Source organism: Manis pentadactyla, chromosome 14 (assembly GCF_030020395.1).
Source record: "Manis pentadactyla isolate mManPen7 chromosome 14, mManPen7.hap1, whole genome shotgun sequence".
Classification (NCBI taxonomy): domain Eukaryota; kingdom Metazoa; phylum Chordata; class Mammalia; order Pholidota; family Manidae; genus Manis; species Manis pentadactyla.
Genome location: NC_080032.1, coordinates 38,873,184 through 38,893,613, shown reverse-complemented (window position 1 = coordinate 38,893,613; position 20,430 = coordinate 38,873,184). Strand labels below are relative to the sequence as shown.

General features: G+C 37.3%; 1 protein-coding gene across 17 annotated transcripts in view; it reads left to right on the top strand.

Moving 5' to 3' along the window:
* Positions 1–20,430, top strand: part of RBMS3 (RNA binding motif single stranded interacting protein 3) — a 1,308,700-nt gene that overhangs the window by 1,165,174 nt on the left and 123,096 nt on the right. For 9 of the 17 annotated variants that reach the window (XM_057491391.1, XM_057491386.1, XM_057491384.1 and 6 more), the window contains 2 exons: positions 14,443–14,481; positions 17,744–17,790. In XM_057491391.1, the coding sequence (XP_057347374.1) occupies positions 14,443–14,481; positions 17,744–17,790 (86 nt within the window). The remainder of the gene's footprint in view (positions 1–14,442; positions 14,482–17,743; positions 17,791–20,430) is intronic. The other 8 variants (XM_057491387.1, XM_057491393.1, XM_057491388.1 and 5 more) reach the window with 1 other exon arrangement.

Below are 20,430 nucleotides of genomic sequence, written 5' to 3'. Positions count from 1 at the left end.
GTAACTGGGCACTAATGACTGAAACTTTGGTTCCTGTTTCCTTAAAAACCTATATTATTACATTTCAAAAAAAGAGATGCCAGTTGCAACAAGACCCCTCACTTGAGTGTATCTTTCTTAGAAACCAAACCCATAAACATAAAAGAAATGTAGGCTTAGATGTGCCCTGCTACTCCTGTTTACAGAATCTAGGGCTTTGGGGATTTACAGCATGACAAAGGCCATGTGCACTATTGTCATGGAAGCAGTGCGGAATCAATTTGAGGGCCCAAATCACCTTATAATTTAAATGTAGGTTTTAAAAGTATATTCCTAATCTTTGTTTTCAAAAGCTGCTTTTTAAGAACTACAGATTTTCCTATTGGACTATGAAAATCAAGGGACTTAATAAACTTATCTGTGGCCAATAAAAATATATTCCAAGTGTGTATATATATTCTAAGTGTGTACATGCATAGGGAAAAAACCAGGAGAAGAAATGGCATGTGCTAAAAATATGTTCATCAAATATCTTGGTTTTGAGATGATCATTATTAATTTTTATACCTTGATCATGGTCTTAGATGTAGACACACCAAGAGTGTTGGATAACTGTACATTCGTCATTATATATTTTTTCCTTCTATTTCTCTTGCATGGTACTTGCTAGAGTATATTAGCAAGTTGATCAAGTATGACATAATATGAATTAATCCTATGTAAACAATGTTTAATTAACTTTTTATACCAGTAAATTCTAATTACTGTATTTCATTGTTTCTAAAACACACATATCTATTGTTGTTTTTCCACATTTTAACACTTCTGAAATTGGTTCTCCTCTTATAATCAATAGATTTATTACAAGACAATCTGCATTTGTTCCCCTTAGACACCCGGGGGCACTTTCTATATTCTCTACTTAAGGTCTTAGACCACACTGATCTCATGAATTGAAACTCTAACCACAGTGAGGACTGTGGAGGGTTTTTTGTTGTTCCTTTTCTTTGTCCAGCATTAAGATTGAAACATGCATCTTCCCTTGAACTCCATATCTGATGCATGGTGTTGCTCTCATTTACCTGTAGACCTTTAGCATCCCGGCTTTATGAGATCATTTCAGGTATTTGTTTTTAGCTTGTTTGTTTATTCATTTTGTTATATAAAATAATGGTAGACCTTTCAATCATTATTGCCTTACAAAAAAATGAAAGATGATAATTTAGATTCGGATTCTTCAGAACTTAAGTTAATAGCACAGATTGAGGCTAATGTTTACTGTGTTTCTCTCTTGAAAATCAGATAAAAAAGAGTAGTGTGACAAGGATTTCAAATGAAATGCTTAAGATACAAAACCAGCTGATGGCAAAGTATCTTAGAAGTACTTTAAACATGACAATTGATCAACTAATTAAAATTTTAATTTATTACGTAAAGCTGTTTTCTTCTGGGTAGCATTTTGATAACAATTCTTTTAGCATAGTTTATTGAAATGCATTTCTTTACCAAAAAAACTAATACTGAAAACTTTATACACATAAATTAATGCAAATTAGTGAGGTTTTAAAATACAAATATATGCTGGTGGACATGTTTTTGCATAAGTGAAAAACTCAGGGATATTTTAAAGTTATTAACTAATCTCTCAAGTGACAATTGAGACTGAGCAGAATGATCAAGGATTGAAGCTATTAGGCCTGTCTTTCCTGGCGCTCTACAGTTTATTTTATTTATTCACTCTGTAGTTCTCAAACTCTTTGGGCTTGGCATCCCTTTATACTCTTAAAACTATTATGCATTAGTTCATTAAAAAAGTAAGCCTATTACAGTTGACAAAAATAGTATATTTATATGGGAAATACTATGTGTTTCAAACCAGACAATTTGTGTGGGGGTTGGGGAATGGCACCATTTTACATGCTTTGCAAATTACAGGCCTTAGTAAGAGGTGACCAGATTTGAATATCTATTTCAGCTTTCAAGCTCTTGCAATATACTGTTTGGTTTAAGTATATGAAGAATATCTAGCTTCATATAGACATGCCATTGAAAAAGGGGGGGGTGGTATGTGGATCTCCCAGAAATCCAGGAACTCCTGGGTGTCCTTAGACCACACTTTGAGAACCACTGTCCAAGAGGAGCTTGAGGCAAAGAACAGTGCTGATATTCACCTTCATATACCAGACAAGCCATGCCTTATTAATTAAAAATATATTTGTATCATTTGGTAAATAAACAAATAAACACTAGCATTAGTCCATCAGTGCAAAAACCCCACAGCCTCTTCCACCCTGGTAACTTCTCCAAGATTTCTCATGGTCCAGCAAGAATGGGGTACTGGCTGGCAGAGCAGGGGTTCCCTTGGATCCTACCCCAACATTTCTACTCTGATTGCCCAGTGCTTATGCCATACTGGTGGTGAAATATTTTTAATGTCACTCGAGCTCGGAAATGGTGCCACTTTATCATCACTGACTCTCCTGACATTACATTGGCCAGATATTCCATTACATCTGAGGCTATATGCTCAGTTCTTTACTTTGGGCAAAATGTTGCCCAGATTGATCTTGTTGGTGGTCCCCCAAGTGGCCGGTCTGGAATCTAGAATGCTTCAAATCAGTCCAAATATATGTTGGGAACGTGAAGAGGAACTCCTTTTGTGTCTTCCTGTATTTCCAAAGGAAAGCATTTCTAATGACTACAAAAAGCCACCAAATTTATTGGGACTCTACATACCAATTGATAAGAACAGCTGATGAAAAACATTCAGCTATGTTGTAAAGATGATTGTATTACATCAAATAAACATGTCTAATACGATGATGAAAGTCACTCAAATTTTGAAATTGCTTTCAGTTGATTTTTGTCATGACTAATCTTTGGGTTTCTTTCAGAATTTTCAATATAAGTAAATGCTAAGTTTCAAATCAGAAGATGATGCTGTTTCACCAAATTTTCATGCTGGGATGTTATCCTTAAATAGTAAATATCATAAACAAACTATTTCTCAATGGCTTCAAAACTAATCTGGCTTTTATAAAATCTTCCCAGGCCCTATACTAATTGAGTCAGTAAATGTCATTGATAACAATTGCTTTGGGAATTTGCTTCCAAGAAATAATATTTTGGCCATGGACACAAACAAGAGGCATGGCAATTGAACAAAAAATAACCCAACAAAGGACTCAGATGTCTAGTGAAAAAAATGCCAAAATTTTTATTACAAAAACTAAAATCAATAAAGTAGCATTTCTTGCCTTTATCTTATTTACAGTTCTCTGCTAGAGTCAATCGAAAAGCAATGAACAGTAAAGAGTATTTTCTATCTGAACATATTTTTTCTTACCATGGAAACACTTAAGAAGATTATCTTCACAATCAGGATATGAAAATGAATTAATGGAACTAATGTAATATTGTTAACAATCAACATTCAGGTTGCCAGGAAAAGTGTCTAGGTTATGTTGAAGAGAAAATAAAGTTCCTTTGGGGGGATGCATTCTAGGAATACTAAGCTTTAGAATTCCTTACCGATCCCCAATTAAAGAGCAAGTTTAAATGAGACTTGATAGTTATGTTATTTCTCAGAGACATTTAATTTAAGTGCATTTTTATTTGCACAAGACACAGGCCTCTGGGTAACAGTAATGTAGTGTATACACTACATAATACCAGGGGATGCCTTTCGCACAAACCAGATGTCATTGGCACCCCTTAGCATAGTGAATGCTGTGGCTCTACCTGGGCAGGTTTGTTTGAAAAGCTTTAAGGGAGCAAAAAGACTGACATAGTCTATTTTAATTTCCTTAGATTAGTAGATCCTATTAATGCTCTCACACAATCTGCTATTTAGTGAGCTGAGAGCTAAGGTTATCAGTTTTATCACAGCCAGCTTAAGCTGAGTGATGTGTTATGACCTATAACCCAAATAATATGTTGTCTATTTTCAGAACTGAAATCAACTTGTTTTCAGTGATGAATGAAAAATTTATCTGTGCTGTAAAATTTATAACTCTTGTCCATTCAGGGCTACTATTAATAAAAGATCTCTTCCATGCCAGTAAGTGAATGAAGGCCTGTAAAGTCACGTGGAAGAATGGGATTTCTCATGCTATTAAGATGTCCATAGCCACATGCAGGCAAAGTTGATAAACCTGATTCCACCATCCAGCCTCCTCCCATGTGCCTTAGGGCATTAAAAGTAATTATTCTGACTAAATCCATTTATGATTGAGACAAAGACATCATTTCAGATTTTGAGTAGGCATACAGCCAGGCTCAGTAAGACAATAGTTACATCCTGTATGCCCATTCAGATGAATAAACATTTTCTCCAAAGGATCTGTCCTGATGTTTATGTTTGTTTTGGTTTTTATTTTTTGAAAGAAGGTGAATACACACAGATTTGGCATCATAATTATCAATAACAACTGTTTGTTCATCACTGTAATCCTCAGTCCTCTTGTCATCATAAAGCATTTGTTCCTTCCATGACTAATTTGTTCTGCATCCTGAGAACATGACAACATGTGAGGATGACCTCTTCCCTGAATGTATGTTCAAAATATACATACTAAATGACCCCTCTAATCCCCTTTGTGTCTCCTATTTGCTTTCTTAACTTCCTTAATACATGGCTGATTTTTTGCAGAAATATTCTTTTAAGAGAAGAATTTCTGTTTGAAAGAGATTTTTTAAAAGGTCACATTGAAGAAGAAGCAGCTTAAACATAAAACATTCTGTCAGTCAATAAACCCTTTAATGAGTGTCTATTGTGTGAAGGGCAAAAGACAGGATATAGTAGACATGATGGAACATACATTTCAGGTTCCTACCCCGGGGGAACCTGAAATGGCAAAGATCTTCTCTTTCTATAAAGTAGGAGATGAAAAGTGGACTAGAATATAATTTAGCATTGTAGTAATAAAATCTCCGACTGCAGTCGGCATCATGCCTATGCAACAGTGAAAGAAACCAAATACAAAATAGTAATAATAACAGCAAAGCATAAACCACAAGAAAATCAGTTCACATTTATTTTTTTACTAATCATTAACTGTTTGGTTGACGATGGTATGTTTTTTACAGTAGGTTAATGAGAAATTGACTTGTATGCATTTACAAACCAGAAGTTCTCCCCAGAGTTGGAAAGCTCCACCTTGTCACTTGTCCTGTGTGCTTGGGTACTGAGGTGGCACAGAGGGAATAATGCTTAGAGAAGCAACTTAAGCTTTGGGACGTTCTTTAATAAAATTTGAGTCCTCTGATACACCCATTGGGGATAATAATTCTTTCTGAATGTTAAGGAATTGTGTGTATCCATGTCCATGATGTGCTCAATATTGCTTGTTTTTCCTCATGATTTACAGGCACTCTATTTTAGTGGCTAAGGGAACAAAGTCTGGAGTATAAATCACAGCTTTTGACAGCTTCCAAGCTGAGTGGCAAACTCAGGCAAGTTTGCCCATCTTTAAACTTCAGTTTCCTTCTCAGTAGAATGAAAATGGTTAAAAGCGTTTATTTGGTGATTGGAAGATTGACTGAGGTGGTGAAGGTAAAACATGGAGCACAGTGACTAGCAAACTATAATTACTCAAGTATTAACTATTATAGCTATCATAATATCACCCACACAAAGTAGAAAGGTAGAAAGCTGGCTCTGTTATGTATTTCTTATGACCTGAATTCTTAATTCCTTGGTTTCCAATGTCATGTCATGTCTATGTCTTATTATTTTCCAAATGGGATTTATTTTTAAAGATACATTTATTTGAATGAAAATCTGTTACCAGTACCATTTCCCAGCTGAATTTTTTACTTACTTTATAAAATATTTTATGAAATAAGTAAAAATTAATTTAATTTTGAATTACATTTTTTAATGTTTTTATAGGATCACATTCCAAATCATTATCTGCATTCCAAGCATTAGTCAACACTGAAACATTAGGTGGTTTTCAAATTTCTAGCCCATTTTCTTTTGAAGATCTGGTAATTATAAAAGCCAAGAGCTGGCAAAGAGAGGGGAACTTAGATGTAGAAGATGCATGAAAAAGAAAAAAAACGAAAAGAAAAAGAAAAATTAGAACTATTGGTAGATATCAAGGAAAAGTTTGAGCTACTATTGAGAATTGAATTATGTGGTTGATGTTTTTAAAGGGTAAGAAGATCAATTAGTAACCTATCTATTCTGACAAGTAATGGCAATTAATTTTGGATACCAAAGTTACTTATACAACCTCTGTAGCTATGAAAAATATTCCTCATGCTCAAGTACCTTCCAGTATCCTTCAAAACAATTATCTTTGATCAAAGAAGCATTCTAATGCCACAATTGGTGACTTACTGGATTTAACAAAGTATTGGGAAATGGGAATTTTCTTGCATATTCTGTGTCTCCGTGGTGCTGGATATAAATAATCTTCAAGTACCCACATCCTAATGTATTTCAGGGGCAATGTTACCAAATTCTTCTGTGTAACAACTTTTTTAGGATCCTTATAAATAGTGGTATTAATGCTATTTATAAAATTTCCTTTTGTTTATTGAAAGACTCATACTCATGAAATTATCAGTTTGAAAAAAGATACAGTTGATCTGCATTGTACATGGGCCCCATGTTTGCAAATTTACCTACTCACTAAAATTTATTTCTAAGCCCAGAATGAATGCTCATAATTCTTTCATGGTCATTTCCAAATGTACAAAGCAGTGAAAAGTTTGAGTCACCAAACATGCACACTTCCAGCTAACAGTGAATGTATGATGCTCTGCATTCTTGTTTCAGCTCCTATACTGTCAACAAGTGTGCTTTACCTGGTTTATTTAGGGCCATGTATTTTGCACGTTTGTGCTTGTCACTGGTGATTTCACTGTTTAAAACAGCCATTAAGTGTACTGCTGATGTACTATCCAATGTTCCTAAGCACAAGAAATCTGTAATGGGCCTTATGGAGAAAACACAGAAAAAAAGGAGATTGGCTTTGTTCAGGCAGGACTTATTGTACAGTTGGCTGTGAGTTTAATGTTAATGAATCAACAGTATATGTTTTAAAGGTGTCTTTAGACAGAAACACACATCAAACAAGGTTTTGTATTGAGCAGTTGGTGAAAATATTATGATCAGAAGCTTGCAGTAATCTAACCCTCTATTCTGTCCAGTAGCAATGATAAATTACTCACTAATGTGTTCATGGTGACTTTATAGAATATAATTACTGATAATAATAAGAATCAATTGTATCTTATTTAATGATTACTGTTGTTGAGTGAGACTCAACCTCATGTTTAAGTTTATGCTTCTTCCATTGATACAAAAACAATGTGCATAGACATCAAAAGTAATTATACCAAGGCTTGAACCAACTGTTTTCATTTGAAGAGCTGTGTTACAGACAATTATCATTTGTTTTGAATTAAAGATGATATTTCTTATTCTACTCAAACAACAAGTGTAAAACTTTCCAAGGAATTAGGAAAAAGTCTTGATCCTATTTTAATTAATTTAATGAGCCTATAAAGGACCACTTGGCTTATAATCACTTCATAAAGATCATTGAACATTTGATCCAAAGTAAAGATTAATGTATATTCTTATTACTAAAAAAGACAGTAGCCTAATACATTAAACTATATTTACAATCACTTATAGAATTGTTATTTACTTGCCTATCTGTATATGAGAAGAAGACTGTATTGACACTTTAGGAACCAAAGTGGGTCACATTGATATGGAAGATGAATGTTAAAGGCTACACAGATGGCTGTGGAAGTAATGACACAGTCTGCATTAAATCTGGAGAGAAGAGGTTATTCCTATGGTCACCATTCATTGGAGACTTTCTCAACAGAATATTTTGTTGAGTTTCTTGAAAGCATATGGCTGTCGCTAGCTGTTACCACAGCTAATGTGAAGCTCATGCTTCGAGACATCTTAGCAGTGAGGAAGACAAGATGCAGCTCAACCATGTGGCCCCCTTGCCTTCTGTGGGATCTGCTCTGAGTAGTACATCGAGCTCACAAACTTTTTAATCAGTCACCAGTCAATATTCTTCTTATTAAGGATGAGAAAAACCTGATGACAAGACCAAGGAATACATCATTTCTATTTTCTGGGAACCCATATTGACTGCAATTTGGTTTTATAATATTGAACATTAGGAAATTTATGTTTGGAAATATGAAATTGAAGTACTTCCTCAATGAGCCAGTAGAAATAAAAAATTGAAGGATAAACTGAAGCACAATTTCCTATGAAATTTTATGTCTAAAGAATTTTTTGAAAGACCGTAATAGCATGCATGTTCAGGTGTCTTCAACCATATTCCATGAAGGTAGAAACATCATCTATGTAGTTCACTACTGTTCCCTTTGGGTATATTACAATGCCTGGCAATTCGTTGTTGAATTCTTTTTTTAATGAGACATTTAAAAAAATCAAGCTGTGTCTACCAACAATGTCAGGTTCTATAAAGAGTCTTTTTAACCTTGAACTGAGGACATTCTTTATACATCTGACCTTGAAAAAAGCAATTGGCCATTATGATGATGGGTGACAACACTTGCAATTGAGTTTGTTAACCAACACGCCAGATGTAATTTTATTTATTTCATATGCTTTACCTACATAGCGAGCAGGCTCAGGGTAAATGACCCTTCTAATCTCCAAGTAGACCTTCCCATTGGCACAAGAACTTGAATTCTCAATAATTCAGCATGAAAACTTTCTTACTTAGTTAAGTGTTCTTATTTTAAAGCTGCTGCATGCAGTATTTACTAACCCATGGTCACTAAAGATAAAAAATTTCATCTTAAGAAATTTGAACATGATGTGGTTCATGATGATCTCCAGTCCTCCACCTGGTGTCCATTCTCAAGGAAGAAGATGGGAAAACATATTGATGTTCTTGGAGAGGAGGTAGGGCTTAGGAAGAGCTTAAGGCTGGAAAGATTATATTAAACAATTACAAAGGGAAAAGCTGATAAGTGATCTCCATGTCTCCTATCTTCCCTTGACCCAGATCAAGGCAACTAAGTGGGACATCAACCAACTGGGAGATTTCTGGAGACCCAGCTTGCCACAAGGCTCAGAATTTCTTATTGATAGAGAATCAATTATAACCTCCAGGTAATTTCAAATTGCAGCTGAGACCCAGGAGAATGTGGATCAATTAGCCAGATTCCTAGGACTTTCATCTCTTTTTGGCGGCATAGTCTTGCTCTGGTATCAATCTCAGCATTTTAGATTTTTCACCCTACCTGCCCTATATGGTAGGTGTTTAGCCTGAGGATTATAGCCCCAGGCAAGTTCACTATGGATTCATGAGACTGAGAAATGACAATGGAACATTCTTGGAGTAAAAGGGTTTATACCCAGCTTTATTCTCCCAGTGGTAGGTCGAGCACTAGAATCACGTCTGTATCCAGAAGTCTGCAGGTCCATAATCCTCCTCCATCTCTGCTTCCACCCAGAGCCCTGAGCAGAGCTCTTTACATAGTGACTCATTCAGTAATAGCTTATCTCCTATGGGTGTGGAAGCAGTAGCCTCACAGTAGGCCAATTACATCATCAAGTAGTTTAGGGTCAGGTGAGGATCCTGGCCATAGGAACTTCATTTTTTCCCATATGGTCACTTAGATTGAGATAAAAACAGAAGCACCCGCATAAAACCTGGCAATGTTCTCTTGTGTCCTTTTTGATTATCAGTCAAGGCTTGATTTAACTTAGGTTTTAATGACACACTGGTAGGATACCTTCTTTCCCCTCAAGACTTTGAGATGTTTAGCCAGCTGCATCACATAACACTAATACAGCTTTTCTTCTGTTTCCCCTTTAATGATACTTTTTGTTTGTGTTTGAGCCAATGTAGGCTTTCTCAGCCTTCCAGGCTTATTTCTGTCTTCATCTTTTTATCTTGCCCTTCTCTATTGCTATATAAGGGAGAAATTCTCTGTCTGACAAGAATGTTCTAGTAAAAGCCAAAAATGAAAAATATCCTAAAATATCCTGATGACATAGTGGCACAAACAACAGCATTACTCCTCCTGATAGTCTTTTCTCAGACAAAAAGAGGTGAAATTTCTCTATTCTGTGCCTATTTTTGCTATTTTGTAAAGTGATACATCTCTTGCATTTCATTTGCTTGATTTCTGATGGATCCCTGAAGATGTCAAGATGACTTCTAAGAATCTTCTCCACACTCTGGAACAGAAACTTGGATAAAAGGGGCCTCCAGGTTTTTCAACTGTTGCTCATTCCTCCCAGGCTCTTGCTGAAGGTTTGGTTCAGTTACACTGGCTTCCCTGCTGCCTTGGGAGGTCTCAACAAGCCCAATAATCATCTTGCCTCCCCTCCCTCTACTAACCAATTAAGGTCTGAGACAGTTTCTTTAGAAGTTCAATTGAGTTCAACTTAAGTTTTAAATGGAAATTGTACTAATCCGGATGAATTAATAACACTCAAATTCCATTTTCAAATATGAAGTCCAGATACAAAATTTTTTTAAGCCATTTATTCATTTATTAATTAATTCACTTAACAAACATTTACTGAGTTCCTAATATATCCCAAACACTGGCCCAGAAAGAGGACAGACCAAGCCCGATGTGAGGAAGAGGCCAGCTGAGAGTCGCAGGTGGCAGAGAACGATCATGTAGCTCCCACCCTGGGTTTGCATGAGTGAAGGTTCCTGTGGCCCTGATCCTCACCTGCACCTGAATTAATTGATATAACTGGCCTGCTGCTAGGCTACTGCTTCCATACCTGTAGGCAATAAACTATTATTGCCAGAGTCTCTATAATAAGAGCGCTGTCCAGTGCTCTGGGTGGAGGCAGAAATGAGGGAGGATTACGGACCTGCAGACTGTTGGATCTAGATGGACTTGTATTGCTCCAGCTGCCACCAGGAGAACAAGCTCCTCCATTGTCATTCCCCAGTCTCACTGAATCCATAGTGAACTTGTCCAGGGCTGAAACCTATTGGCAAGATACTGGGTCACAGGAGCAGAGAAAATCAGTGGTTAATACCACATGGAGAGAAATGGCTTCAAAAGGCTGTGACATCTAGTCTGAAGCTGGAAGAAGAGAATTTCAGTTTTTCCTTAGGCATGATGCAGAGTTTCCAGTTTCCAAAGCTACAGAGGCAAAGGCTCAGAGGCCACACTGGAGGGCAGGGTGAGTGTCTGGTCGAGTTTGGGGAAGGGTATGGTCTAGAATTGTACAGCGAGCTTGTGGAGGTGAGTAGGTGCATTTGGATTTGATCATGAAGGGCTGTATGGGCCATGTTTTGTCTCAAAGGTGACAGGATGCCACCTACAGGAAGGATTAGGATGTGGCCAGATTTGCCTCTCAGAAAAACCTTCTTCACAGTATTTGGCTGGTGGATTGGAAGGAAGTGCAAGGAAAGACAGGATATTTTTACCAAAGGATATTAGTAAACACCCAAACAAGGAATGGTAACTTGTTAGAAGATATCGGCCATACACTGAACTTAACTAATTTAACTTGGCAACAAATCTGAAGAATGCAGTATAGATATTTGAGATTGAGACCAAGATTCAGGAATCACTCAGATACGAACAATAGTTGGGATCAGAAAGCAGGTGTTGTCACTGAGAGGAGGTGGGAAGCGTGGCCCTGAGCGCTGGCATCCCAAAGGCAGACGGAGTGAGGAGCCCCAAAAAGAAGTCCAGGGAGGGGCTCAGAGGCCAAGGGAAGCAGTTTTAATAGAAGAAAAATTCGGTGGACAAATGATGCAGACTAATCAAGTGTGATTTAAAATATAGGTATTCCTTGGATTCAGAAATGATGAAAAGTTAGGGAGTGCAGGGTGAGCCATTTTACAGGATGTTTGGCATCTTTTATAGAACAATTAACAGGGATGTTTCTGTCTTATCTCAGGACTGTGCAGCCTCACCTCTCTCTTGTAGTTTGGTGATTTCCTTGTATACTGGCTCATTTATCCCTCATCCTCTCTTCAGGAGGGGGACTGGCTGCACATAGCCCAGGGAGCATCTTCTCAGCAGGTGAAAGCAAACACCTGCCTTACATGGGTGACTGCCTCTGCGAGAGAAGCAAACCATTCAATAGTCGCCTGACTGTGCCAGGGCTGTCCCAGTGAAACCCTACCACTTGCCTCCTAGGAAGGCCAGAGTTCATTCTGTCACCTCCCCTTTCAGCAAGTGCTCCAATAACCTGCCCCCAGTTTCTCTCTGGGTGTATTATTTCCTAGGATTAGTTCCTCTTTACACAGGAAGGAGGTTAAGAGCCCTTTGGCCAAAACCTTCACTGAGTATTGATCATGTGGTTTTCTTGTGATCATTATTGGCTCCTCTGAATAGCTTGGATAGCCACCACGTCCAGGGTCACATATGAAATCCTCAATTTCTCAGCCAGTCTGGCTGTTTAGATCTATGAATTCTTACTAGCTTCCACCACTATAAACTATCTCATTATCCTTGAATCTCAGTCTTAATGCCCAACCTCCTGCCCATCCCCACTTGAAGCCACCTGGCTGCAGCAGTACCCACCCATCCCAGCTCTTCTGTGTTGTGCTGATTTGGCAAAGCGAAATGATGATTCCTGATACTTTGAAGCTTACTGTTGAATCAGGCCTCTAAGACATATTACTTTGATAAATGATGTGCTTTATTTTTCCCTCCTGCACTTAAAATTGTACAAGTCATAGAGGATAATAATATGCTTCTTTAAGTGAAAGGGTTTTTCCATATTAGAAAAGTAATTCTCATTATATAAAAGCATCAGATAAAAATATATGAAAGGTAAAAAAGTCATTTATAGTTACATCACACAAATATTTTGATGTTTAACATTGTAAAAATTAAGTTTTGTTTTATTTCTAGTCAGAAATTTTTAAATTTTAAATATTTTTAATCATTGACACATAGGGTATATATCATTTTGTATTATGATTTCCTCACTGAAAGGACATGTCTCCTAAAGAGAAACACTGGTAAATAAGTGTAAACAAAGCTAAAAGGTTTCACTTCATTAGTAGTACCTAAACTTTAATGACACATTATAATTTTCAAGCCCTTTTACCCACGTTTTAGGCCATCTTATTTTATTTATTGAATTCATAACTATAACCAGCTAACAGTGGTAATATTATTAAAATTGGTTGTAAGAAATAAACTTTATAAAGATGATATACAGAAAATGATATTATCTCTTCTTTGGCTTCTTTAGCTTCTTGTACTAATTGAGTAAACAATACTACAGCATTTACTGCATATTTACTAAAGTGTTGCCTTCAATCTGACCATAGAGGGTTGGAAATTCTTGTGATTAGTCATTTGTAACTCATCCAGTTATGTACATCATGTGTCACGGCAGAATTTAGGAAGAGGAAAATGTTGGGCAAAAACATCACTGTTGCAATTTTCGGTGAATCACAGTGTATCTGTCCATGTAAAATTCACAGCCTGAAAGTTCCTGGTCTCCATTTTTATTACAGTGTAAAAATAGTTTTGAAAATGATAAAAACAAGTCTATCAGCCTATCTTTTCATTGACTTTGTTATGGTTAGTGATCCTCTGGTCCTTGGATAAGACCAAGCATACTGTTCAGATCATTCTGAAATGGTAATGCCTATTCCCTAATGAGTGCATTGTCAGCCCTGTTTCCACAATTATCACCATTTTATTTAGATATTAATCATTTAAAGTTATGAATGTCAAATATCTAGCTCCCAAGTCAAACTGAGGTGTCTAAATGAATCTTCTACATTTATTAAAAACAATTATGATACCCTAATTATTTTAATAAGCCACATTTCAAAATTTCCTCTAAAATATTTAGCTCTTATAGATTCTGTCTAGAATGATTAGAAAGACCCTACCTAGTATGGCTGACATACTAAGCCAAAATTCAGCTGCTGATGCAAGATGACAAAAATGCCCCTTTTTGTTTTAAATAAACTGTAAATGCCTCTGATACACAAAAATGTGAACTTGAAAAATGGAAAATATTTGTGAACCTAATAAGCCATTTTCAAAAGACAGTGACAGGATTAAATATCATTTTTGTACATGTGGTGTGACATTTTCATTTTGTTCCAAGTTATTTTACTTTCTGTGTGACTCTGGAGTTTGTAAACATGCCATAAAATTTGGTAATTACATAATGATAATTTCATGGTTCAAGCTTAGTATGAAGGTGGCTAGACAGAGCAGCACAATCGATTTTCTTTTTTACCTTTGTGAAAAGAAACAGAAGGAAATCAAATGCAAAATCTGCATTAAGGCCATATTAGAATTATAACTGAACAATCTGTTACACAAGAAATGAAAACCAGGTGCAACCAAGCATTAGTTTTGTACTATGATATTCTGCCAGCAGGTTAAGTTCAAACAACCTTTTGTTTAAAACATGCCTTGTTTTGTTACCCACAATGTTCCAAATGCATATGACCTGACACTATCTCTTGTCTCCTCTTGCCAAAGGTACTCAGAGGCAGGACTGTCCCTAGGCAAAATCATGAAGTAGGTGAAACTTGTATTCATTCCCTACCCTTTTGCAATGACAATCCCACCTTAGATTCTCTCCACCTCCCTATCCCCAAGTGCCTACTCCAGTTGTGCATTGCTCTGGATTTACCCTATTTTCTAGGAGGCTCATGCTGTTTCTTGTTGTCCAATCCCTCTTTGATTGTACAATTTACCTACTCAAAAAATGTTCAGTGGCTCCCCAAGAGGAGCCAAGCAATCAAGATCTCCTTCCTTGTCCCTTCCAGTCTTTTTCCCACTGCTCCCCTCCAGTGTTCTACTGCAAGTGAATCACCCACCTTGCCCCTTTTATTTACACACCTTTTGCCCGAGCTGGCCTCCACCTCTCATCTCCATCTTTAGAAATCCTAATCCATCTTTCAAGGCTCCACTCAGCTGTACCTCCTCCACCTGCCTTCCCTCATCCCCTTCCCCCTACACCTCATCCATGTCACTCATATGGCACTTACCACATGTTGCTTTGTATTATAATATTTATGTATGTGTCTTGTCTCCAGGCACTGTGCTGGGCGCTTTACAAACGTAATCTCATTTAAATTTCACAACAATCCGATGAGGTAGGTATTACTCTACCATTTCACAGTTGAGGAAACTGAGGCTCAATTAGGTTAAATTATTTGCCCAAGGTCACACTGTTAGAAAATAACAGAGCTAAGACTTGAACCCAGGTCCAAAACATATATTCTTTCCACTGAGCGACATTACCATCTGTGCAGTTCTTTTCCATCTTCTCAAAGATGGATGGAGGTTTAAGATGGAGGAAGAGGCCAACTTAGCCTTTCTGATTATCACATATGTACTCAACAAAGAGATAGAGCTTATTGATAATTACTGTAACTCTGGCTAGAACTGATTGGTTAACTACCATCCATGAAGAATTCAAGTAAAATATGAGAGAAAAAATCCTTACCTAAATTTGCCAGAACAAATACATGCATACAAAGAGAATGTTCAAGGCAATTTGTAATTCACAAAAGGCTACATAACATTGGTCTCTGAGCACTGTTGGAAAATAAAAACAAGGAAAAGAAGTAAACATGAGGTTGATTAGGAAAGGCTTCCTATAATACCCTAGGATTTAAACAATTTGGGGTGATTAGGAAGCTGAAGATATGACTATCCTAAATCTCTCATGAACTAACAATATCTCTATGGAGTGTAAAGCCCATTTTTTTTCATTCTGCCTCTTGGATAAGTTAGTGGAGAGAAACTTAGTGTTTCTAAGAGGAAAATCTCATCCCACATGGATAGCTTTTATTCCTGTCTGCTCTGGAACCCAGAACCATTAGGTATCAGCTTCATCCTCTGCAGGTCCCTTCTGGGGAGTCTTCAGCCTAGGACGAGCCTCCCACCAGCCACACGGTAGAGGTCCCTTTCTGGGAAGAATTTAGACTTAGAATTTAGACACCACTACCTTGGCATCTCTCAAGGCAAGAATAAAAATCTGCCTTCATTTCTGCTCTTCAATTCTCTTCTCAGTTCCCTATCTCCCAGCTTGTCATATTCTCAGTTGCATAATCTTTTAATATAAGTCAGAAAAGTTATCATTAAGCATGTATTCTCAGCACATTTCTCTTAACTTCAGTCATCTCAGCTTTGCCTGCAGACTCTGTTTGAATTTATGTATGTTCCCTGAATGCCAATTCCATTCATATATGACTCTACCCTTTATTTCCTCATACCAATCTTAACAATCATTTAAAAATTATTATTCAGGGGAAAAACATGCATGAATCTAAGCTTGAATGTAGCTAAGCCGTATTGAACTCCAGGCCCTATCTTAGCCTGGCGATTTCCTTTTCAGTTACCTGCTAAATCTGAGGAATTCAATGAACCCAACAGGAAACCTCCCTTCAACCATACTGGAAAAAACTCAAACACAAAAGCTCGTTTTTTTTTTTCTTTCCTTTAAAGTTTTTATGGTTTTCTTATCCTCTACAAAAGCCCTCCAAGCTAATTCATTTTTTCTTACTTTTTATGTTGAAGTAAGTATAGACTCACAGGAAATCACAAAAGAAATGCCCAAGGAGGCCTTGTGTACCTATTACCCCCTTTCTTCCCATGGTTATATCTTATATAATTACAGGGCACTAGGAAAGCCAGGAAGCTGACATGAATCAAATTCACTTTTAAATTTCAAAAAAGAAAAAAAGAATTCATCCTAAAGGCAACCTAGTCAGTTTTGTTCCATTCAATATTCTGTTTCTGCTCACCAGCAATAGCCAGGCTGACAGCCCTGGCTAACAAATGGTAGCATGCTGTTCCACCACAGAGGAAGTTCTACCTCCTTGCTGGAGATGATCCTCGGGTCTCTTTCAAATTCTAGGTCAATGTCACAGCAGAGCTCGAAAAGGAGCCCTCCTCAGAAGACATGGGTTGGAATCTGGTTCTGCCTCCAAACAGGTGACCTTGAGCAAGTCACTTGACCTCTCCAAGCTTCAGTGTCTTCATCTATAAAATGGAGAACATATTTCTCCTGCCTACTTCAAAGGGTTGTTGTGAGGGTCAAATGTGATGGTGTGTGTGAAGGGAGGCAGTAGGCTATGAATCACTGGTCAGGAAGTTTCTATTCTTTTCTGAAATAACTGCCAGGGGCAGCAGTGTAGTTTTTAAGAGGTGGTTTTATTCTTAGAAACAGAACAAAACCACCTCTTGATTGGATGCAAGGCCTAGAATTCCCATCATGTGTAAATGACCTTCCCTTTCACCCACTCGTGGGAGGACAGGTGCTAGCAATATATTGGACAAGCACTGGGTGACTCATTACCTAAGTACCCCTGAGGCATACGATCTATTTTAAAATAAATATTTCTAACATTGTCTTCTGAAAGGTCGAATGCATTTTAAGTAGCTTTTATTCTTATTCTGACCACAGGGCTCATTCTGACTTTTTTTCATGCCATGAGATGTACAATAAATAGGTGCTCTTGACACTAGTGAGAATTATAAGGGTACCAGACTAGACAGCGGATGGTTTATGAAGGAGAAATGGAATTCATCCAAGCTGCATTGTGCTTTGGTTTGTCTGGATACATGACATAAACTCCCTAACTCACTGGTGGACTCTGGTATGTGGGTAGTGAAAATGCTAGTCATGCCAGTCAGGGTGGAGAAATATATAGGATAAAATAAACTTAAATCATGAAAAATAAAGATAAAAGTCTTTGTGTGTGTTGAATGGTTTGGGCACTGCAATAAAAATGTTAAGATGTTTTCTCCCCTCTCCCCCTATATACAGGCTAGCATGGCTCTGACCTATGACCCCACTGCTGCCATACAGAATGGGTAAGTAGACTGCATTGTCTCTATGTTAATTGCTAAGATATCTAAGAAGGTTTCATGAGCTCTGACAGCAGTACTGAAGAAAAATGTGCAAATCTTTCTTTGGTTTTAGAGTTCTAAACGAAAAGTTTAAATCAAACATTTTTCACTGTTGTACTTTTATCTTCCCATGAGATGATGTCATAACCTCTCCCCGGTCACCCATTCTCACCTCTATATAACAGTGCCTCTACTCACATTACGCCCCCACGTACCCCTGCTTTCTGTCATCTGAGAAAGAGTAGGGAATAGGATGTAAGGAGGGGGCTTAGATAGAGCTAGACTAGGAGAAGTATCTGTGTGCCTCTAGGATAAGAGTTTTGCCCTTGCTAATGACTCTAGTTCAGCTTTCTGGTGTGTACCAGGTGCATTTCAATATAAATAATGTTTTTACTCTTGCCTCCTGGATTTCAGCAGAAAGGTAATGGACAGAGTCAAGTTAGTAATTTGGTGGTTATGTCTTCATTCTTCACCTTAATAAGCATCTGGACATTTGTGGCCTCTTACTTAGAACAGGTCACAGAGCCTAAAATTCCTCCTCTGAAAAATAAGATGTATACGGCTGATCTGGCCTCTCTAAAATCCTGCAATTCTGTATATCTTTGGTTGAAACTTTCTTTTTGCTTTCCAAACTCTTTGCTTTTGCTGTCCTGCAATTGACAATAATCATTCTTTGGTTGGTTAGTTAAGTTTTATTTTCACAGACTTTTATTCTGGATTTCTCCGTGGTGTTCAGTTTTCTGTCTTGCAGTCTCATTAAAGAATTAATCAGAATGAAGGCCTCATTTAAAATCAGCATAGATAATAGAAAGGATGAAAGTCTAATTCCTATTTGGTCAGCTGCTTCTAATGAAAATCTGTGGGATGTGGAAATTGTTTCAATACTACTTATTCTTATAGCTACTCATTCAGGCAGTCATTTATTTAGTCATTCAATAAACACCTTATGAGTCTGCCAATCACAGTGTCATTCTTCTATAGGCTTAAAAAAAGTATATGAGACAAAACCTTTGCTCTCAAGAAACTCATAGTCTTCCCTTCCATAAAGCAAGCATGGATGGTAGGCTAGGGTGGGAATCTAGTCCTCTGTCCCTTGTTGATTAAAACTTCCCTATGGGAGTGAAAATTAAGAATATCCTTTCATTTATCCTGTAAACATTTCCTTATTTTTTCCAACAAGGCACTAAAAACTTGGTGAGTGGACAGAAATAAAGATATGAAGAAGAAAGTCACCTAGAATCTTATCATACACTTGGAGAGAGAAAATAAAGGGTAGAAAATAAGGCATTATACACTAAGCGATAGTGACAGAAGATAGGTATTATCATGGAAGGGAATGACATTTACTGAACCTATACTATGTTCCAAGTACTTTTATATATTTGTAATTTAAGGATGCATGGTTTCAGAGATAAATGCATGTAAAACTAGACTCAGAGACTCCAAGAATGAACTAGTGGTTACCAAAGGAGAGGGGTGTGGGAGGGCGGGGGGGGAGGGAGGGAGAAGGGGATTGAGAGGTATTATGTTTAGTACACATGGTGTGGGGGATCACAGGGAGAACAGTGTAGCACAGAGAAGGCACATAGTGGATCTGTGGCATCTTGCTGCACTGATGAACAGTGACTGCATTGGGGTATGGGTGGGGACTTGATAATATGAGTAAATGTAGTAACCACATTGTATTTTCATGTGAAACCTTCATAAGAGTGTATATCAATCATACCTTAATAAAAAAAGAATAGTAATAAAACAAAACAAAACAAAATTGCTAAGGTACCAGGAATAATGTCTCCATTCCTAATAAAATTATGAACTCCAAAAAAATAAATAAATAAATAAATAAATGTAAAACTACATGTAATTACAATAGGAAATTTACATGCATATGGGAAAATTAAAATAGTAATTGAATGAATACATGAATGTCCAACAACTAGATTCAAAAAGTGTTAATATTTGGTACACATGTATGTGTACGTGTGTGTGTACCTACCTATCAGTAGCCTATATCTGTATATCCAGTATAAGTGCCTTCTTGCCCAAGGTTGTAGGTCAAGGACTGGAGATGCAGCAGTGACCAAGATGGGGACAAGAGTGACAGGGTGGTGCCTTCTTACACATTGCTTCAGTTAGTCACCTCTCCAATGCACAATTTACAGTCTGAATTTCTTCTCTAAAGACATAATTTCCCAAGTATTCATCCTGATTTATGACCAACCTAAAGAGAAAGAAAATAGGGGACTTCAGCTCCTAATGTGAACAGCCACGAATGAATCTGGGGTGGTGCCAACGTAGAGGCCAAGTAGACCGCCGCCGTGAACACGGCTAAACGACTTCACTTTTCTCTGCCCATGGTCTCTCCATATTCTTCTCTCACTAAGCCTATTAAAGTGTGAATTCTGGTCTCAAGCTTTACTGGAACTTCCCTTGCTGATGGCACCAATGATTTCTTAATTTGTCAGTTGTAACTGACATTTCCTTAGCCCTTATGTTATTTGACTTGCCTTTCCTGACCTTTTCATTGTTGTAACCATGTATGCCCTGTTAGAATGACTTATCCTTGGATCCCACAAGTCCATTCTTGGCCAATTCTCCCCACTC